This window comes from Abramis brama (assembly GCF_963993115.1).
Source record: "Abramis brama genome assembly, chromosome: 25".
Taxonomy (NCBI): Eukaryota; Metazoa; Chordata; class Actinopteri; order Cypriniformes; family Leuciscidae; genus Abramis; species Abramis brama.
In genome coordinates this window covers 19381281-19403969 of record NC_139987.1, presented here as the reverse complement: position 1 = coordinate 19403969, position 22689 = coordinate 19381281, and the positions used below count along the sequence as shown (strand labels likewise).

Genomic DNA, 22689 nt, shown 5'->3' with positions numbered 1-22689 from the left:
GGTCATGAAAAAACAAAACTAAACTAAACTAACCTTGTAAGTTGACTCCAGGGGGACAAAAACATGATATGACCCCTTTAAAACATTTCTTTTACTAGGATGGTACTAATAAAATCAGCCTTGTGATATATATAAAAAAAAATTGCATCCTCTTGTGTTGATTAAGTGTTTATAATATGTATATAACATTTTGCAATTAAATGCTTTTGTGACTATCAATGTGATCAGTGCTTTAATCTTTTCTTGTCACATCCTCTGACTCAACTGACAAACCCTTAACTGAAATAGTATCGTTGGCCGATTGATATACGATAGCCAACATTTGATGTGGACCAAAACCTTTCATCAAAGTTATACATGAATTTTGAACAATACCCATTCTTGTCTTAGGACAACTTTGATGACATTTTTTGATACACTTTAAATGTTGACTACTGCATTTTCACTACCGTTTGAGCTCAGGGGAAGTTAAAGCTGTCTGGTTTTCAGATTTCTAAAATAATTCATGGCAAAAGCAGAAGGGTTGACGCTGCTTTGGTGATGGTCTGAATGTATTCTTTGTAGTCACTGCTTCCATAGGTGAGCATCAGGTGATTTATGATTCCCACAATACACATGAGTGACAGGAAAAAGAGAATTCGTTTCCCGAACAGGAAGCCAGGAGTGCTGTCAAGCAAACAAGGAGAATACACGTCAACAAATCTGGTGTGTAAAAATACAGTTGGGTTACACAATTTGGTGAATGGACATGTTTGAATAAAGAAATAGCCAGGGTTGAAACTGTTTAGACATTGATCTTATCAAAGTTCAGCCCATTGGCATTGATTCAATAATGTTTGTACTTAGATTAGCTAATGATGAACATCTAATCGTGTTGCAATGCAGAACAGCCCACATTTGTCTTATGTAGTTTTAAGGTTAGTGTCTTAAGAAAAGTTTACTGTACAGTTGTAATCCAAATTATTCAACCCATATTGCAAGTGTATTGGCAAAATTGACAGACGTTCAGCTGTTTACAATGAACAAATAAAAAATGAGTAATTGAAATGTTTCTAGTGGTTTCCCCAAATTCAACTTGAAAATGCAACTTTTAATGACTTCTGCAGTCTCAAAACTATTCAACCCCTTCATGGCAAGCATCTGAACACCCTTTTGCTGTTATGACCTGCTGCAAATGAGAGACACCAGCTTCTGGGAGTGTTTCTGAGGAATCTTAGCCCATTCTTCATGAGCAATGGCCTCCAGTTCAGCAATATTCTTGGGTTTGCGTGCTTTAACCGCCTTCTTCAAATCCCAGCAGAGATTTTCTATGGGGTTCAAGTCAGGTGACTGTGATGGCCACTGTAGAATCTTCCAGGACTTCTTCTGCAACCAAGCCTTGGTGGAATTTGGCAATAATATCTTCTCTTAACTTTTTGGACCATTCTTTTGACTTAGCCATATTTCTAACATGCAGTCAAACGTGACACTTCACAAACCTAGCCAGTTCATATATTTCATGTGTTCTAGCTCAGGCACACCTGGTGCAACTAATGAAGCCCTTGATTAGTTGCATCAGGTGTGCTTGAGACAACACCTGTTTTGCAGATTTGTGCTGTTGTGAGGGATTCTATTCAGGGAGTTGAATAATTTTGAGACAGCAGAAGTCATTGAAAGTTGAATTTTCAGTTGAATTTGGGGAAACTACTGGAAACATTTGTTGTGTTGAGCTATTTCAATTACTTTTGTTTGATTTGTTCATTACAAACAGCTGAAAGTCTGTAAATTTTGGCAATAAACCTGATTTGCAATGGGGGTTGAATAATTTATTTTACAACTATAAAAGTTCTCTTACGAGAGTTCTCTCGTACTGCGTCTTAGCTAAGACGCTGCGGGAAAAGTCTCTTTTCACGAAATACTGAAGCAAAAAAATATCCTTAATTTTGTAATATTGTAAAGCGCATTTGCAGCAGCATACAGCCATAGGCGAGACGGCTCGCTCGCTCATTGGCTGCTCTGCGGCAACTGCATAAGCCTATCGAGCGAGGGCTGATGCAACATCAGACCAATGAGGGCGCTTCGCGCCCTCCTTGCCACTTCCCGCCGAAACGGGCGTGGCCTAGCCTTATAAAGGTAGCTCGAAAAGGCTGACTCACTTGATTTTTCATCTCTTCAGCGAAGCTCACGCATCGTTGGATCACGAGAGAAGCAACGCGTCGTCTGAGAAGCAATTCAGCGGGACGAGCCACTTGAAGCCGCTGGCCAGCGCCGCCTTCCACTGCCGTACCTGCTGCGCATTCCGGCGCCTATATCCTTCTATATATTTTCTGTGTATAATGTGTATTATGTATGTACATTTTACACTAAAAGAGCCGGGCGTCTTTTTCAAGACGCCCCCCTTTCCTAGAGGATCTCGCAGCTCTCGCGCTCGCTGACGGCGACCGCCCTCACTCCGAGCCGATTGCCTATGGTGACTCTGAGGACTCACCTGGCATCCTTCTCCGAGGCTGCTCCTCCTGGAAGCGGACGGTCGGGGTTAGTTTTTCTTTACGTTACAAGAAAAACTACCCTGCCTCTGCGCGTCATTCACCGGCGAAAGGAGAAAAGTGTGTTCGTAGTTACTGGCCCCTTTTCTCTTACATTTCCCAGTTCCCTGTCGGCGACTGGAAATGTCATTTGCAGCAAGCGCACGCCTGCCAGCAAACGCCGAAGAATACATGTTGACGCTCAACGCATACCAAAAGCCTGTATCCCCTGTGGCTCAGTGGTGGAATGATAGGTTTTAACGCATGGGAGACCGGAGTTCGTTTCCCGGTCTTGCGGCATATATTTATGCCGCCAATGCTCCGCTCTGTCAGTCCCCCGGGGGCGACTGCAGAGGTGTATTTTTGCAGCCAGCAAGCGCGTAGTACCCGCTTGCCTGCAACCGAACACCGTTTCTACGGTTCCCGTGCGTCACTGGCGAAAAGAGAATGGAGTGTTTTAGCCCCGCTGAAACCGGGCGATATCCACTCTTCTCACATTCTGACACTTTTCAGGCGTCTGAAAATGTCAGTATTGCATGTTGTACTACACACATGCCTGCAACAAACGCTAGTGTGGTTAATACTCGCGGTAACTGAAAGCCTATGTGTCTTCCTCTATGGTCCAGTGGTAGATTCATAGCCTTTCACGCAGTCGACCCGGGTTCGATTCCCAGGTCCGACGGCAGAAAAATTTATGCCGTCACATACAATTCGCTCTATCAGTCCCCTGAAAGGCGACTGCAGATGTGAATTTTTGCAGCCGACGAGCACGTGGTACAACCCGTGCCCGCTTGTCTGCACACGAAAGCCGTTCTACGGCTACCTAGAAAAATTCCATTGGGTGCCCACAAACACTATGTTTTTGCATGCCTCATGGTTTTTCTATAAAAGAAGCCTGTCCGCATTCGCTCTGCTCAGGCAGACAGTGCGCTCAATGCAGTAAATGTGTCCGCTCTTCCGAGCCCACATTCACTCACAGACATTACATGTCCTACGGGACTCGCCCAGCCCTCCCTCACTCGGTTAAACACCGTGGCGAAGTCGAGTGCGTCTGAAAATGTCGATATTGCATGTTATGCTACCCGCATGCTTGCAAACAAATACTCGCGTTTAACTGAAAGTCAATGTGTCTTCCACTGTGGTCCAGTGGTAGATTCTAAATCTTTCGCGCGGGCGACCCGGGTTCGATTCCCAGGTCTGACGGCAAAAAGTTTTTATGCCGCCAAATACAAATCGCTCTGCCAGTGCCCTGAGAGGCGACTGCAGATATGTATTTTGCAGCCGACGACCACGTGGTACAACCCGTGCCTGTTTGCCTGCACACAAAAGCCGTTTTACGGCTACCCAGAAATATCCCATATGGATGTATTTTCTGGTGTCCCGGCCACGGCCGATGGTGCTATAAATGTAGTGCTGATGCCCACTGCCCAGCGCCCATCGCTACACACAAGCACAGCCCCTCACACGGGGCTTGCGCCCATAAATTCGACTCAGGTCGATCGCGCACCCAACATAGTAAATGTGCACATTCCCCAGTGCCACAAACACTATGTCACACGTGTCACGTGGTTTCTGTAAAACGAAACCTGTGCACGCTCGCTCTGCTCAGGCAGACAGCGCGTCAAAAGCAGTAAATGTGCCCGCTTCCCGCCCACACTTACTCACAGACAACGAGTCCCACGAGACTCGCTCAGCCCTCCCTCTCTCGGTTAAGCACCGTAGTGGGGTCGAGGACGAGCGCTCTGCCCGCTGTGATCAGCGCGCTCCCCGCCTCGAATGTCACAGGCATAACGCCTACGTTACAGCACGCCCGAAGCACCTCTGTCGCCCAGAGGTTTCGGAATGGGTGCTAGACATTATAAGAGAGGCTACTCGCTACAGTTTTGTCGACGCCCTCCCCGCTTCACAGCGCGCGTCGAAACTACGGTGAATTCAGAAGTAGCACACCTACTTCGTGCCGAAATATCAAAACTGATGAGCAAAGGGGCTATAGAGCCTGTATCTCAAGCTCAAAGCGAAGGGGGGCTATACAGCAGATACTGTCTGGCAAGAAAGACGGGGGTTTCAGACCCATACTGGATCTAAGACAGCTGAACGAAGCATTAGCGAAACGCAGTTTCAGAATGCTTACAACCAGGAAAATCCTCGCGCATATTCGCAGAGGAGGCTGGTTCATGTCAATAGATCTGAAGGATGCGTATTTTCAAATACAGATAGCGTCATGTCACAGGCAATACTTGAGATTCGCCTTCGAGGGCCAGACATACCAGTATAACAGTCCTGCCGTTCGGCCTGTCCCTGGCGCCTCGTACATTTACGAGGTGCGTGGACGCAGCGCTCGCTCCTCTCAGACTCAGAGGCATGCGAGTGCTGAACTATTTGGACGACTGGCTGATTCTGGCTCAATCACGATCAGAGCTCGTGGAGCACAGGGCCATTTTACTCGATCACCTCGAGAAACTTGGTCTCAGAGTCAACTGGACGAAGAGTTAACTGAACCCCAGTCAAACGATCCCGTTTTTGGGTATAGTTCTGGACTCACAGTCTATGATGGCGCGGCTGTTGCCACAGCGCGCGCTGGACATTCATGCATGGCCTCAGCATCACCAGTTCTTCAGTTGGGCCTGCTCCGCATGCGCCCCTTGCAGTTCTGGCTGAAAGCGCGGGTACCGTGCAGAGCGTGGGTATCCGGTCGGCTGCGTCTCAAGGTCAATCAGAGCTGTGTTACAGCTCTAAAACCTTGGACAGCGAACGACTGGTACCAATCAGGTGTAAGCCTGGGGACTTCCTCGAGAGTGAAAGTGGTGTCAACGGACGCCTCCACCTCGGGATGGGGAGCGCTGCTCGAGGGCAGACCGTTCTTTGGCCTGTGGTCAGAACGAGAAAAGCTCCAACATATCAACTGTCTGGAAATGCTGGCAGTGGAAAACGCGCTGACGCGCTTTCGTCCCCGAATCAAGGACCATCACGTCTTAGTCCGTTCGGACAACATGTCTGTGGTGTCCTACATAAATCACCAGGGCGGTCTCAGATCCCGAGACCTGTACAGGTTGGCGGAACGCCTCCTGGTTTGGGCTCAGCACAACTTGCGCTCGCTGAGAGCAGTTCATGTGCCTGGGCTACAGAATCTGGGTCCAGACAGACTGTCCAGAAACAACATTCCCACGAGCGAATGGTCTTTACACCCACAAACAGTCCAGCTGCTGTGGGAGAGATTTGGCAGAGCGGAAGTGGACCTCTTCGCGTCCCACGAAAACGCTCACTGCCCCGTGTTCTTTTCCAAGAACGAAAGCGCGCTGTCCCAAAGGTGGCCTCGCTGTCCGCTCTATGCTTTTCCCCCCGTCTCCCTCCTTCCTCAGGTGATAGAACGGGTGAGGGAAACGAAATGCTCAGTGCTGCTTGTAGCACCACTTTGGAAGAACCAACCATGGTCTCCAGATTTGATGCAGTTAGCAGACACTGCCCCGTGGCCAGTGCCGTTGAGGAGGGACCCCCTCTCGCAGGCCAGGGGCTCGATTTGGCACCCTCGACCAGAGTTGTGGTCCCTCCACGTGTGGGCGCTCAACGGTTACCCGCTGATCTCTCAGTGGGAGTGCTAAATACTATCACTCAGGCTAGAGCTCCGTCGACTCGACGGCTCTATGCTTCAAAGTGGTCGGTATTCTCCAGCTGGTGCACAGCTCGGGGATGTTCACCCCTCGATTGTGAGGTGACGGAGGTTCTCTCCTTCCTACAGGAGCTGTTGGATAAGGGCAGAGCCCCCTCCACGCTCAAAGTTTATGTGGCGGCTATCGCAGCGTTCTCTGAAACAACGCATGGTCAGTCAATAGGAAGGAACGATTTGGTCATCCGCTTCTTCAGGGGAGCTAGGAGGCTGAATCCTCCCAGACCTCCCTCAGTCCCTGTATGGGACCTCTCTACGGTTTTGGAGGCCATGAAAGGTTCCCCTTTCGAGCCCATCCAGACGATTAGCCTCAAACATCTGTCATTTAAGACAGTGTTCTTGCTGGCTCTCGCTTCAGTGAAGCGCATAGGTGACCTGCACGCGCTCTCGGTGAGCCCGACGTGCTTGGAGTTTGGGCCTAATGACTCAGGAGTCATACACAAACCTCAACACACCGTTTCAGGCTCAGGTTATTTCCCTGTCTGCCCTGCCGGTGTCGGAAGAGGAAGGAGACTTAAGTTCTCTTTGCCCTGTTAGGGCTTTAAGAGCTTATGTGTCTCGCTCTGCTGTCTTCAGACAGACTGAGCAGCTGTTTGTCTCGTTCAGTGGACGTTCCAAGGGAATGGCTGTTTCGAAACAAAGCCTATCCAGATGGATAGTTGACGCCATAGCGTTAGCTTACACTTCCAGGGGTCTTCAGTGCCCACTGGGTGTCAGAGCGCACTCCACGAGAGGCGTTGCCTCGTCGTGGGCCTGGTCTAGTGGGATATCCTTACAGGATATATGTATGGCGGCAGGTTGGGCCTCGCCGTCTACATTTATCAGGTTTTATAACCTAGAGGTTCCCGCCTTACAGGCTAAGCTGTTGTCGGTGTAGCTGAATCAGTAGTCTGATTGGAACACTGAGATTGCAAGCGCAGCGCGCTGCCGACTGTCATATGGGCAGTATTGCGTAAGACCCACATTCCCACATTAGTCAGGCTCTTGCCTTGACTATGTGATGTCATATTATCGCGTCTGCGGACGCTGCTATATATGGGGACGGAGGGTTCCCCCTCCTGTTCTAGGACTCTCTGTGAGTCCCTCTAGTGATTGTGCACTGTAAATCCTGGGCTTCGCTTCCAGGTTTATTGGTGTTTCATCCCTGCACGCACGGCGTTTTACATTGGGTTCCCGCAGCGTCTTAGCTAAGACGCAGTACGAGAGAACTCTCGTAAGAGAACGTACTCGGTTACTAACGTAACCTCGGTTCTCTCTAGAAGAGGGAACGAGTACTGCGTTCCCCGCCGTGCGTACGATTCACTCTGGTTCGCTTCGGCGATGAAATAAATCAAGTGAGTCAGCCTTTTCGAGCTACCTTTATAAGGCTAGGCCACGCCCGTTTCGGCGGGAAGTGGCAAGGAGGGCGCGAAGCGCCCTCATTGGTCTGATGTTGCATCAGCCCTCGCTCGATAGGCTTATGCAGTTGCCGCAGAGCAGCCAATGAGCGAGCGAGCCGTCTCGCCTATGGCTGTATGCTGCTGCAAATGCGCTTTACAATATTACAAAATTAAGGATAATTTTTTGCTTCAGTATTTCGTGAAAAGAGACTTTTCCCGCAGCGTCTTAGCTAAGACGCAGTACTCGTTCCCTCTTCTAGAGAGAACCGAGGTTACGTTAGTAACCGAGTACGTTTCCAATGTTTCAGTTGACTAATGCAACTTTAGCACAAGGGGGGGGGGGAGAAACATTTTGATGTCCAATTTTGATTTAATTGTACCTCTGGCAAGTCTGCCCCATGTAGCCAACAAAATACTTCTGCCGGACCACAAGGTAGAGAATGCCAGCAAAGGCAGCTGGAGCTGTAACAAAAATAGTTTATTGTTATAAAATGACTTCAAAAACGTTCTTATTATAGTTACATGGGCTACCCAGCTAACAGGGAACGTTCTCAGAACTTTGAATAATGTTCTGGAAAAGTTATAAACAAACTTTCTTTCAGTAACGTTAACAGAACTTTCTTTCAAAGGTATCTGGTATTTAATAATGTTAGATATAAAAATATCTCAAAATATTAGCACAAAAACATCATTTATACATCATTCATGGAATGTTTTTTTTCCCTGAAACATTTTAGTTGGACATTCATCTAATTTTTTTTACTTTTGTTACTTCTTTCTTTCAAATGTTTCCAAAATGATACGTTGCCAAGAAAAAAACATTCTAAAACCTTAACGTTATAAACGTTCATAGAACTTTCCAAAATAACGTTTTTATAACTTAATAGGAACATTAGTAAAACATTCTTAGATTCCCAAGAAATGAATGTACAGTTACTGTACAGGTAATTTCTCTGACTCATATAATTTTTATTGGGGCTGACTCGCATTACGTATGCGTCGGTTGGTTAGCAACTAATTAGCTTTTTATTATGATGACAAATATTTGCATATGGGTTATAGCATGAATTATTAGCAGAGAAATGCAAACCATTTCTACCACATTACAAAAGGGGTAGTTTCTGTTATCCTTCCACTAGATAGTGAACATTCATGATAAAATAACAAAAGCACTTGTTAATTTAGTCAGAATATGCTAAAGAAATGTTACATATTTTATTGATGAAAGTGTTGGTATGAATTAAATCATGTACCTTGGCTGAGGCAGATACCAGCGCTCCACAGTACTGCCAGAAATGTGGGGTATGTATCCATGCAGTTTCGACTTAAATTGTGAAGAAAAAAACAATAAATACATAAAGCAGAAGCAGTTCATTAAATTATAATAGCAAGCATAACTTTTTATACAGTCTCAAAAAATAACGCAGCGTAAATCACACACAGATGGTATTCCATTTGACCAAATACTGATGTACAAATGTGCAATCAGTTCTTACATCAATGTAGCTTTGAGAAATATTGTGAAAAAGTTACTTCCTCTTTGGTGGTGGTTAATGACACTTTTATGATTGCATCTACATAGAGGCAAAAAAACAAACCAGAACCCAACAGTCTAGATATGCAACTGATAATTAGTGCTTTCAGTTGGGTATATTCTGCATGTGTGAAATGTGCAGAAAATGAAAAATATGTAGGAATAGCGTAATACATAATAGGGCCAGATACTTTTTTCTGCCTTTTTTCCCTTATGTCCACATTAGCCCAATTTACTTTCATGCAAGAAATGTTTTGAGAAATAAACGTACATTTATAGGCTCTCAATTACAGACCACTGCAACCCTCTTGCAACATTAAGATTATGTAAATAAAGCAGGAAGTGAGTTTCACCAACAACAGGAAAATGTTGGAGCGGTTATGCAAAAGAAGTCACACCATCACTATTTCATAAATGGATTCTTCATCTGCGTGTGTGTGTATATATATGTATATATATATATATATATATATATATATATATATATATAAAACACTCTTTTTGGTGTGCTTATAGTCATTGATCATCTTAAATTATTTCAGTCAAATTCCATAGTGGATGAACAGAGTGAAGAAACTTAAATCAATACTCACTTTGCACAGGACAAGCGCTCAAAAGCTGTAGAATGTTGTTTAGAATTAAGCCCTGTGCACTCTTTTTCAACCTTTAGGGCGAAGAACACTAAAGGAGAAGTCAATAAATTAAAGATTAGGTATTATGGCTATTTTAATGAATTTGCATGTTTATGTATAGGCTACATTGTGGACTAATTCCTTCTAGATGTATAAACGCAGCATAATGTTTTCAAAGATGATTTGCATACACATTCTGCATAAACATCATTCAACTATACAACTAAAAAGAGTAAAATCAAAATGTCTTACCATTCTGAACAACGCTGAGAAGAGTGACCAGCACTAACAAGATAATGTTTTCCATCACTTCAGCATCCATGTTCTCCGAGTACAAACTGGAACAAGTCTGTTTCAGCACTGTTGGTATGACTGCCCTCTGATAATTTTAGTATCACAGATAACATCACCACTAAACTGATGCGTTTCCTGGTGGGAGGGCCACTAGAACTTCTAGAACTCACTTCTGCTTCACGAGGGTGCATTTAGTCACTTTTGAAACAAAATATCTCAGTATGAAAAAACCTTTCCTGGTACAGCTGCATTTCGTTCCACAGCTCATCCTATCAGCTATTTCAGGACAAAATGCAGTTTAACCAACAAACTGAATTTAAAGTGGAAACTGACAGTTTGTTGATCTTACTGTAACAGACTGCCTTGGTCTAAATTGGTTTGGTCTTAGCTCACACTAAATCCCTGAAACTTGGTTCTGGATGTCACCAAACACAGCATATTTTGGGTGTCTCCTCATTAGCTTATTAGCAGTGAGGCGCCATGTCCTGACATGGTTGTGTCAAATAAAGGAAACATCCAAAATGTGCATTTTCAGAGGACCTTCTTGAGTCCAGGACTTATGACATCTGCTCCAAACCCAGCCAACAGACCAACTGGTATTGTCACTTTTATATTTAAACAATAAATATAAGTAGTCAACTTCATGCAGTTCACCAGGCCTGGTGAATTCAGTGTACAGATGCACAATACAACACCTTAACCAAAAATTGATGCACCTCTAGAGGGAAACATCACAACATTAATTTCCTTCAAGAGGTGCATACATTTTTGGTGGACCTATTTTCATTTCATTTTTGTGACATGGTCTCAGTTTACTTTCCAATGTTTTTTTGTGAAACCCAGACTATTTCAATATTGCATTATCAATCAAAATGATTATTTTAATATTGATTTGAATATTGTTAAAGGGCAGTTAATGAGGAAATGGATAACTTATTGGTCCAGCTGTATTGTGCACGATTTTGTTTTGCAGAAAATACTTGATTAAACAAAACACACTCCTGCACCAGACAAGGCAGATTTCAGTGAAAACATGAACATTTCTTATTTGTAGAATTACCGTATTCCTGTTTTTATTGGTAAATGGAAATGTGTAATATTATAATTGCTATATTTTTTTATTGGCTAGTAATTGGCCTCATATATTCGTCATTGTGGAAGTCCAGGACAGGCATTAATGTTGAGCCCTGACACTTAAAATCATGTATTAACCGTAGAAAAGCCATGATCAAATTAAAACCAATTGTAGGATTTCAATATAGAATCATTGTGAGGCGCTTTTAACTCAAAAGCAAAATTAAATGTCATTAACCACACTGTATCCAGTTTTTGAGAACATTTAATGTGAACTGCTTAAATATTGTGATAACTATAAAAAAGGATGACTCAAAAAACATTTATAAACAGACATCTGTACAATGCTGTACAGACCTTAACAATTACCTTGTTTATAATTTGATCTTCAAACATGGCATACACTGCGCCATTTAAATGTTCTTTAATCTCCAAGTAGATCAGGCAAAATATGAACTGATTTCAATTAACTGATGTACCACACGCTTTCCTAAAAAAAAAAAAAAAAAACATTTCTTTCCAAATAGAAAACTACAAAGAACAATTCTTAGAAACAACTTGAGACCAATGTCATGTTTTTTAAAGTCTAAAAGTCTTTTCTTAATCAGAAAAATATATCTAAGCCATTAAAATCAGTGCTCTCAATGGCTGTCTGGCCCATTCCTGATTGTATATATTCATCAAATATGGAGTCATTAGTAGAAGAAGAATAGTTTAAAGTTGCTTCTGGAACAACAGTTGCTACTGAAGAATTTTGCTGTGCGCTTCCATTTGTTATCTCGCCATTCTGGCCATTGTTCAACATCTCCAGGAGACCCGTGCTGTCAGGTGAGAGGTTACTTGCGGTCGTCACAGGTGACAAAAGCTCAGCGAAGAACTGGTCATATGCCGGGCTGTCGTAAGCCGAAGTGCTAGAGGTGACGGAGTAGGGCGACGAGAGGGCCGTGCTGTCCGGTCTGGGTGCAGCTTCTCCTCCGCTTCCCAGAATCTGGTTTAGCTTGGCCAGTTTCTTTTTCTTGGCCTTGAGCTTTTTCATTAACTTTAGCCTGAGGGCTTCTGTAGTGTTAATGGGCTGCTGGTCTGCTGAAAAGCTTGGAGTTTTCTTAACAGGTGGACACATACCACCAGGAAGAGTGACTGGTTTGTGTTGAGGCGGTACAGCAGGATTCGCACCAATTGAATTTGCCAATTTCTTGGTTATGAAGCCACCAAACATGTCGGCCGGCTTTGCTGGTAGATCTTCATTGTCGCATTTCAGACTGAGTTTTGGTTTTGGAGCAGGAGGAGGAAGTCTCACTGGTGTAGAATGGAAGGATGGATGCCGTTGAAGTAATGAGGACAAAAGTGGAGAAGGTGCATGTACTTTTGTAGCCTCTGATGATTTCACCACAACTGGATCGGCCACAGAATGTAGTTCCTTCAAACCAGAAGGTTGTGGAGGGTTTGAAGGTTGACAACTGGACAAACTAGATGCTACTGGAAGACTAGGGAGAGTGACCGGCACGACGGCTGGGCTCTGGGGAATCTGAAGATCCTCAGTGACTCCGTTCACATCAACTAGAGTGAGGGTCACAATGTCTGTGTGTGACAGACCCTCAAATGTGTCCAGTAATGTGGTGCTGCCAATGGATGCATCCAGAGTGCTGACAGCAGTGGAGTCTTCCACAGTGAGCGCGCTGATGACACACGTGTCATTGGCCACAGAGTCTGACAGTTGGTCCGAGAGTTTATCATCGACATTTGTGACCGCCGAGAGAGCTGTCAGTGAGCAAACCTCTGAAGCTTCATCTTTAGTGGAGTCTGCCTCCCAGAAAACAATGTGAATTTCACTGGCAGGAAATGGAAACCTCTTGTGGATGTTGCAGTGAGGGTGTTTCAAATCATCGAGTTCCACCCACAAGCCTTCAAGACAGAACACAGACATGTAAATTAACTAGGATTATATCCTGTCAATCAAAAGGGGGCGGAAAAACGTGTCAAACTGCAGCTCATACTGTGTGTGAAGAAAATCTCTCTTGTATTTAATTTAGGGCAAGTTAACGTGATAACGCATTAACAGTTAAAATTCGAGGACACTTAATAATAATATTCAACAATTTTATTGATCTGACTGTACTGACGCTGTTGTATGAGAACTGAACTCAGCCGGACAATATCATTTTATGAAGAACTGCTTTTTAGATGAAATTAACTTATTTAATAATTGATGATCTTTACAACGGAACTGACTTCAGCTGAACAACAGCCGAAATGCATAATTTTCCTGTTATGACTGTAAAGCTGCTTTAAAACAATCTGTATTGTATAAAGCGCTATAAAAATAAAGGTGACTTGACAAAAGCAGGCTCTATTTGACCCTATGAATCACTCAGTTCAAGCGGCAGCGCAGAGCGCAAGTCGTCTCTTCCACTTAACGCAAGTAACAGCAACATTCATGAACATCAGAAGGCTATGATGAAAGATACAGTACAATTTACCGAAATGTATCATGCCTCATGTAATCACTCAATAAGTGTTTCAGCCACAGAAAGATATCAATAAAACAGCTTGTGAACAATGTCACTTAACCTTGCATTTACCTCAGGAAAGTTATCCAATGTTCACAGTTCGTTGGTTAGCAATAAAATACAATAGAGAGGAGCTTATTTACTGTTAATTATACATGTATGTTTGAATAAATTTGAAAGACAAGTGTTAATGAAAACTACCGTGTGTGCAACCAAGATAAATGCAAAGATTTCAGTTTTTATCTGCGTGTAATTATTATATCTGAAAATAAATAGTAATTGAATTTAATAGTTTGGACACGGTTGTTAACTGAGTAATCGGCTATCAGTAGAGGCATTTATTATCTGCGTATGTATCAAATTAACCATTATTAAGTTCAAATCATACATGTTTGGGATAAACATTTCCATATTTTCCAGAGCAGCTAATCAGAGATAACCAGAAAAATTGTCTGTAAGTACTGTAAGTTGATAACAGTAGATCATTTTTTTTAGCTTATTGTTTATTAGCAACATTAAAATAAAATAAATTACCTTATAGATACCAATACCTAGTCAGTTGTGCTGGAAAAAATACATGTGTGAAATATAATTACAGTTCAAGAGAAGTGTTTTCTATTTTAATCCATTTTAAAATGCAATTTATTCCTGTGATGGCAAAGCTAAATTCTCAGCATCATAACTCCTTCATGATCCTTCAAAAATCATTCTAATAGGCTGATTTGCTGCTCGAGATATTATCATCATCAATGCTGAAATTAGTTGTGCCGTTTAATATTTTTATGGTAAGTGTAATCTTTTTTTTCAGGATTCTTTGATGAATAGAAAGTTCAAAAGAACAGCATTTAATTGAAATATGAATACCTTGCAACAACTTTTGGCTCCAAACTTTTGAATGGTAGTGTAAGTAGATCTGCTAATGAACTCACAGAATCAAACTGGAGACTCACCATTGCTCTGATCATGGATCCAAGTGACGAAGTGCTGAAGATGCTTTTTGTACTGGATAACAGTGCTGACATTGTAGTGCACGTCCTGGAACTCAAACGAGTATTTAGAGAGGTCTTTCCTGGGCAAGCCCTCCACGAAGTGCAGTGCAAACACAGGGGACAACCTGCAAAAAATTAACAGAAAGACAATTATCAATCAACCACAACGAGCAACAGAGTTTCAAATATTCAATTGTGATGAAGGTGATAAGGAAGAAAGAAATAAGGAAATTTATAGTTATTCCAACTCTTACCGTTCAAGCACCATTTTCCTCCTCTGGTTTTTACGGTTGCAGTTACTGCACTGAGTGCGGTGGATGGCTTTTAGTGGGTGCCAATCATTCAGAATCTGAGTTAATGTTGTAAGAGTCTTCTCAACACTGCAAGACAAAAGGAGGGTTGTGTTACGTGTGTGTGTGTATGTGCTTGACACCAAAACAATTATCTACTCAATCAAAAAACGTTTAATCACCAAATACAAATGATTTTAAATTAAATGGGTAAATCCTTACCTGTCGCTTACAGTATAACTACAAAAAGTGCACTTAAATTCCCAACGGACAGTATGCTGGAAAAGATCCTGAGCCCACTTGTCTGACCGTAGAAGGAGAGGGAGTGCAAACACAGGTGTTTCCTGCTGACCTGCATGACAGACAGAAAGATTATCACTCAATACAAATGCCAAGCAACACATAAAATTATTTTATGAGCAGATGTTTTTACCGATTTCACACTTCAGTTTAGGCTGGAGGAGTTTGAAGAGTGACTGACGATACGCAGACAGCTGCCGCTCTGCCTCACCCAGGACATCAGCAGGGACTCTAGATATCTTATCTGCCAAGAAAAAAACAGGTAAGCTCTAAAAATATTAAAGATTTAATATTAAGATTTAATCTTCGAACAAACCATTTTTAGACTCTTCTAGAATTAGGTGTAAATTGTAGGAGACCCCGACAACAAAATTAAAAACCTTTAAAATAGAATAATAGGGGCTCTTTAAATATTTAATAAGTATAATTTTTATAAATATATTATGATTGGTAGAGGTGGACGATATACCAGTAAACACAAACCAGTAGAAATCTGTCAACCAGTAGAGATTGTGGATGTCTCTCTATCGTGGTTACACTCATGTCACACAGCTGTTCTGCGGCATCACAAAAGCTTAACATTTGAATGCGTTTTTAATCCTTGAGGTTGTAAAACAAGATATTTTAGACCATTCAAGCAAAATAAGCAGCGAAAGAGCTCATTTACACTTATGTGGCATCGTGTCCTCGTAAACATGGTCATTTATGTCTTAAGTGAATGTAGACAGTTGAGAAAGAAAATGCCTTCAGTCTATGGTATGGCCCCATACTGAATTACTTTTGTAAGAATTAATGTATATTTAATTTAGAGACCATGTAGTGTTTTTGTACATTTGATTAACAGTACATATTATGTAGTAGCCATTACTTATTTCTAATGCTTTAAGATTTTCAGGTAGGTCTATTTCATTTTTGTGTATTCAATCTATTTTTTTTTTTTTTTAAATCATATTGTAATTATCAGTTTCTTTATTTTATCAGGCTAGTAGGCTAGTATTAGTTTGTGATATTGGAATTGGTGACGAGAATTATGAAATTTCAATGGTATCAATTTTTTTTTTAGAAAAAATAACTATATCATGATCTATATAGTTATCGGAAAAAAAAATTAATCATGATAAGATTTTGGTCATATCGCTTACCCCTAATCAATATCTATTTATAACAAAAATCATGTGTTGATATACATGAATACATATAAATAATTTGAATTTGTAATATAACTATATATTAAACTCACATAACATTATACAAATACATATATGTGGTAACACAAGAAGATCCCTTTAGTTAATTTTTTCTTCCTTTTACCTTCACACTGTTGCTCCTTGGCTTTTAGATATGCACATGTCTTATCATATGTAGAGCAAAGGTTCCAGACGGCGGAGTTGCTGCAAAACTCTGATGTCAACTTGTCTGTGAGCTTTACATTCTGACATGGAGTCTCTCTGATGGTCTTGCAATTCACGAGCATCACCAACAACGAATCCAACCAACACAGGTTGTCCTCATTCTTCCAGAAGATATGAGGTTGCACAGGAACCAGCTCTGATGATTCCATATCTACATCCATTCCGAAGATCTCCTCGACCTCATCTTGAGTACTAGATACACAAATATCCTTCTTGTCACACAGATCTAAAACCTCATGGGTAGTAGCAGGTAGATCTTTAGGATGTTGTTCCTCAGTGCCCTTAATAGAGACAGTCTTTCCAAGTATTGATTGTTCACCAGCATCCTTTGGAAGGGTGTCATCAATGACATCAGCATCACATGGCTCAGGCTCAGCAGACAAAATGTCCAGTTTCTCCTCTCTCGATCGCTTTAAAGGGGAGGATGCATCATCGACATCGGACAGGGAAGAGATGTTCCTCTTGCATCCATCTTTAGACAAACCAGCACGTACATCTTCCAGAGATCTACTAACCAATGGGTAAAGGCACTGCAAAGTGACAGAAAAACACACCACAGATGTAAATGACCATTTTAATTCTTTAAAATGAGTCACAAGCATCACATATACAACAAATATCATATTACCAAAAACAATAAACAGTTGGTCAATATCACAAAACTTGTGTTCAGCACCTCAAACCAAAAGCAAAAGGACAACAATTATATTTTGCAGTAAGTAAATAAAGGCTAATTTTAGAATAATATATTTTTTAGGCACATTTTCCCTCTCACTGTAAAGCAATGTTTTACTGTAACGTGCATATGCATTTTACTTCAGATTTTTTGAGTCACAAGATTTTCAGGGGTGATTGTCATCACTTACCTCTATTTTTTTTTTTATTTTTTTTTTTTTTAAATCAAACGAGGTACAACAAACACTACCTTACTGTGAAAATATCATTTAAATGTTTTATTTTTCCCAATGTCTTTTGGAACGATAAAATAAAGCGGCGACAAATGGTGTTCACACCGATCGCGAAACGATTGATTGCTTTAGTATGTACACGATAGGTGGCGCTGACCGGAACCCATTATTCAGCTGACCGTCTTTGACCACTGACAAGAAGAATCACTAAAATGTTGGTGCATAGCATCAACCATGGGCAAATTTCAAACAGCGTTTTTTTGCACCCTTGAAGGGCACTTCGGGGAGGGGACGCCATTTGTAGGAGCGTTCCAAACAAAAGCGAACAACTGAATCCCTTCACGAAGGGCCCTTCCACAGGTCCGTTAGCAAAGGTAACATGCGATGGTCACTTCAGGGAAGTAATTTAATAATTTATGGCCATGTTCTGCCCTTCGGTGTGAGTAGGACATAGGGATGCTCACTTCTGATTGGAATTTGCCCCATAGAACCACTAAGACATCTGTGGGGGAACATTCAAGACGCTTGTAAAATGTATTTCAACTCCACTGCTGATTGACAGTATGAACATGCCAATTCTCTTTCTTCTGGAATATTTTTCAAAATGGCTTTCTGTGCTATGAATGCTGAATGACTGACAGCGCAGCTGAGGGAAACGTTTACGTGATCTTGAATTTAACGACTTAAATATTAATTGATATAGTTCGAATTACAGGGGTAATTCCAGTACCCCCTGTAATTCGAACTATATCAATTAATATTTAAGTCGTTAAATTCAAGATCACGTAAACATTTCACTCAACTGCGCTGTCTGTCCCCCAAAGGGACAGAAATATCAGTTTTGGGGGGGTCAGATCATTTTTCTGATATTGTGAAAAAATATAATTACAGTTACAATACAAGTAAACTCCTATTTTCACTGTAGGAACTTTTAATGTAAAGCGATTTCAGACACCGCTATTGTGGACCGTACCATTTTTAACCACCGTGGCTATAAGCAACGGAGATAGAGAACGACTTCAACTTCTCAAGCAAGTGTCAACGCTGAATGACAAAACGCTAGTTTCATAAAGTATCATTCTTTTCAACATTCCTTATTTGTATATTCAAAAATATTTAAAATAATCTAATTTAATACAGTTATAATTTTTCAATGTAAATTATTTAATTTTATTGGTAACAGCCTAGTGTCTAATTATTTTAATTGAATATATTTATCAAATTTAAGAATTTGAAATGAAAGATGGAGCATACATTTAATAAAATTAGGGGAAAATGCCCTTTATAAAAGGTACAAAAAATTATTCTGAGTGTTTTCAAACAGTGATGTAATCAAACATTGACAATTTAAGCTTGAAGAGAGTAAAGCCTCTGTTTAGGCTATTAAGGAAATGTAATTTTGCCAAAAGAAGAACTTTTATTTTAAATAAATGTTCATTTTAAATCAGCCTACTTCAGTGTGATATGTTACCATATTATCATGCTTAACACTAAGAATTTAAATAATTGTAATGTGATGATCAGATGCAGATATCTAAATCAAAGAATATGGGTGGTTTGCGGGTGGATTATTTATTTTTAATAGTGGATTCGGGTGACTCAAAGTGCACCAGATTAATGAATTTATCTTTAAAATGTACAAAATTTTCTTCCGGGGGGGCATGCCCCCGGACCCCCCTAGAGGTACCAAGCTCCACCAACAAAAAAATGTGGGAAACACATTAGGCTATATGATGATCTACAAAAAAAAAATACAAATTTAATTATCTTATTATTAAAATACATTATTATGATTTGACCACCTCCACCTCATTTTGAGCCAGGGAAAACCCTGAAATAGGCAATAGGCTTCTTGTAAAGGTATTACTTTTACTAGTAATTAGAATGGTATTTCAGTGCACTTAACTTCTAACTTTTCGGAGTTGATCAAAACAGTTCTCTTTTGGATATATAATAACAATGAGATATTCTGTAGCCTACTGATTATCATTTTGTCGCATGTTTAGACCTTGTATGTGTGTTGCACAACACATGTTGCACTTGGCGATCACGGTGGGGATTGATATGGTAGTGGACCATGATGGTCATAGAAGAAGTGAAGGGGCAGTACCCCCCAATTATGGTGGGGTAATTCGCACTCTGTCTCACATTATACTATATAATGGCTTCAGAACACTTATAATATTGTGCACGAAAACTTATGGTGATTTATAATGTTTGTGTGTCTTTTGTGGGGCTTAACAATAACACTGAATAGTATACGCACAATATCGGATTTGGATCGGCCTTGTCTTACCGATACCCGATCCGCCAAAAATGGCAGTATCGGATCGGTGCATCCCTAGCTATAGCACCACCAATCTCATCCTTTTGTGCAACAGCATTGTCTCCGGGCATATGATCTTGAGTTGAAAGCTCAACTCTAATTGGACAGCCCATTTCAGTGGACAGCGAAAAAAAACAAAAAAACATTTTTAAATCCCGCTGTTGCGCAGTGATTATTTGCGCCCGGTATGAATAGCTCCATAGGGATATATAGTTTCAATTCATCGTGTTGCACAGTCACGTCCCGCTCAGTGTGAAATAGTCTTAAAGTCCGCGTGAACCGGAAGTTGCAAACGACTTTTCTCCAGTGTTGTGACGTATTTCCCAGTGAAACGGAATATTGAACAGAGGGCAGGGTTTTACTCTAGCGCTCCTCCTCTCCATCTCTGGCTCATAACAGACTAACGGTTTGAGGGGAGTGGTTAAGCGTTTCCCAACCCAAGTCCTCAAACCTACGTCATCAGGGAAGGTCCTCCAAAGCAGAGGGGAGGGGCATTTTCAGATTTTGATTAAAGACTTGCATGGATGAATTGTTCACCACAAAACGATCAATTTAGGCAAACAAAGTAAATATGGTCAATTTTGATTTCATGTGGACTTTAAGTTTCGCAATGCAAAATTATGAATTATTTTTTATTCAATAAAACAATCATTTAGTCCTTTTGATTTTAGGGTAAAATGACCCAGATATATTCTTGACAGGTTTTTGTGAGATTCACATGATTATCTATTAAATGTCAGTTCCTGATAAGCAACAGGGGAAAAAAACAAAAAACATTTGTAATGTTGTAGAAACTCAAGTGTTAATGGATAACCGGCCTCACCACTGGATTTGTACAGAGCATAACAGTCTCCTCCAAGTTGAGAGCAAAAAAGCGGAGGGCATTTGTCTGACCTTTTACCAAGCACCAAGGACAGTTCCCAGGTGAGGCATTTCTGTCTTCACACTGTAAAAACCAAAAACAACAGATGAGAAATCACAGAAAGCTTTAAAACAATCAACAACACTCCTTACAGAAAAGTTAAGAATACAAAGACATTAGTGTACAGTACAAAAGTGCTTCTATGACTATTCTTTCGCCTTTTACATCACAGATTTCAGTGTTGTTTCTCGTTTGTGGTGGGCATCAAATCAATACAATTGTCCATACAATATAGAAATAATTTTGAAGGTGACAGGGGAGCTTTGCACGAGTGACAGAGGGAGAGAACTGAGCATAACTGACTTTTCCCAAATACCCCACCACTGCTGGGGTCGGAGCCCCTATACCAGTGCCTTTGCTGTTCATTTTCACGCCACTGAAGTTTCCATTCTTTGATGAGTCCTGCTGCCATAAACTTGACATAACCTTGTCACCTGGCTCACCGCCTGAACACGCTGCAGTGAGAAAGAATATTTCATTTCTGAGACATCAACTGACCCATTACAGGCTGATAAACAAAGCAAAAATTTCAAACTACATCCGCATTTACTGAAGGAAATACAAGTGCATGCCAGTCAGTAAGAGAACAGCATTTAAAGACAAGATAGATATCACAATATGGAAGAAAAGACTAGCAACTATTCATTTGCTATCGTCTTTTCTTCCATATTGTGATATCTGTATATCTGATTGGCTTCTCAAACAAGAAAAAATTAAGGCAGGACTTGATTTTGTGTATTGGAAGCTGATTGGATCATTGTGGTTTGCTACTGCTTCAATTTCAAGTGAGTGACAGATTGCCACGCCCTCGTTTTGTTGCAAAAGGGAAGGCAAGTTATTTTGATTAACTATTTAGGCTCACTAACTTTAAAAAATATATATATAATTTGCACGGGTAAATAATTTATAACAAAAACTGCAATATTCCATAAGAATAAAACAAGAATTGTCCGTTATGATTTCAGGGTGACTAACTTAGAGCTTGGTTTCAGGGCTACTTTACAATCAGCGCGCGACTTGTTTTCAGGCCAATCACAATTCAGTATGCATTTATATGTTAAGACGACGACCAGTCCAATTCAGCATGCATTGCAAATAAATAATTTCTTTAGGTTTTGAATGCTGAACGTTCCATCAGCAAGTTTATTTAAAAATGTGGCTAATTTTTTTTTTAATTGATAAAACCAATTAAACACACACCACCCAAGATTGAAATAATCTGCTAAATAAACTGTTTGGGCTCAACCAGTGGCGGAAGTGTAATACTTAATGTTACGGTTTTAAAACCAGAATGCTGAAGGAATAGCATGTTCTGCCTTGCAAATACTAACAGACAAATCAATTAGTTTTCATTCGATCTTGTGACGTCAGTACTGTTTTCTTAATGACATTTTGAGTTTGTGAACAAGCGTAGCTGTAATGTCGAATACACAAGACTCTTCCGATAACTGCCTCATTAAATACATATACAAAGTCTTTAGATATTAAATGATGTTCCTTTGCTGGCTAATATCAGGCGCTAACAACCACGGCAACAATGAGCTGAGATGACAAGCAGATCGCCTAAATCTAAAAGATTGCATTCACAACAGATTTCCGGGCCGCAAAAATCTGGACCAACACATACCTCAAAACCGGACCGAATGTTGAAAATTTCCACACAGGATTTCATACACGCATCTGGTAGTTCCAGCACGCCGGTAGGAGACATTTCAACGTGCATGCTCTCAGTCGTACGCTTAACGTACTACTTCCGGTTTTGTAGGAGGAAGTAATAAAGTTTTTACAAAGCTTCTTTTACAGCACAAGAGCGCCATCATCTGGATAGTGTGCGTGCATTATCGGACTATTGAATATACTGTCGAAATTCAATTTGGCAGCAGCAGGGATTGAATAAACAACAACAACATCAAAACACTCAAGCCTAGACTATAATTAACAGTAGAAACACGCA

At 41.0% G+C, this 22689-nt stretch overlaps 2 protein-coding genes across 2 annotated transcripts; both read right to left on the bottom strand.

Annotated features, from left to right (window-relative positions):
* Positions 1-142: 142 nt before the first annotated feature.
* On the bottom strand, positions 143-10124 carry alox5ap (arachidonate 5-lipoxygenase-activating protein). Its single transcript, XM_084104886.1, has 5 exons — positions 9966-10124; positions 9675-9762; positions 8801-8871; positions 7928-8009; positions 143-666 (listed from the first exon to the last, which is right to left on the bottom strand). Exons 1-5 carry the CDS (start codon positions 10033-10035, stop codon positions 504-506), a joined length of 474 nt encoding a protein of 157 aa, XP_083961012.1. The 5' UTR covers positions 10036-10124; the 3' UTR covers positions 143-503.
* A 1206-nt stretch (positions 10125-11330) lies between these two features.
* Positions 11331-22492, bottom strand: uspl1 (ubiquitin specific peptidase like 1). The gene is made up of 9 exons (XM_084104883.1): positions 22363-22492; positions 21039-21190; positions 20637-20759; positions 16479-17109; positions 15301-15411; positions 15090-15219; positions 14832-14957; positions 14539-14702; positions 11331-12983 (listed from the first exon to the last, which is right to left on the bottom strand). Exons 2-9 carry the CDS (start codon positions 21156-21158, stop codon positions 11686-11688), a joined length of 2703 nt encoding a protein of 900 aa, XP_083961009.1. The 5' UTR covers positions 21159-21190; positions 22363-22492; the 3' UTR covers positions 11331-11685.
* Positions 22493-22689: the final 197 nt, after the last annotated feature.

What these genes read in the sequence shown, in the direction of transcription:
- uspl1 (XM_084104883.1), bottom strand. Translation starts at nt 21,158, where the DNA reads ATGTCAAGTTTATGGCAGCAGGACTCATCAAAGAATGGAAACTTCAGT. An exon ending in TGGTGGGGTATTTGGGAAAA is followed by an intron (nt 20,760 to 21,038) that starts GTCAGTTATGCT and finishes TGGTTTTTACAG; the next exon opens with TGTGAAGACAGAAATGCCTC. An exon ending in GATCCATGATCAGAGCAATG is followed by an intron (nt 12,984 to 14,538) that starts GTGAGTCTCCAG and finishes TCTGTCTTGAAG; the next exon opens with GCTTGTGGGTGGAACTCGAT.
- alox5ap (XM_084104886.1), bottom strand. Translation starts at nt 10,035, where the DNA reads ATGGATGCTGAAGTGATGGAAAACATTATCTTGTTAGTGCTGGTCACT. An exon ending in TGGTATCTGCCTCAGCCAAG is followed by an intron (nt 8,010 to 8,800) that starts GTACATGATTTA and finishes TTTTTGTTACAG; the next exon opens with CTCCAGCTGCCTTTGCTGGC. An exon ending in ATGGGGCAGACTTGCCAGAG is followed by an intron (nt 667 to 7,927) that starts GTACAATTAAAT and finishes TTTGCTTGACAG; the next exon opens with CACTCCTGGCTTCCTGTTCG.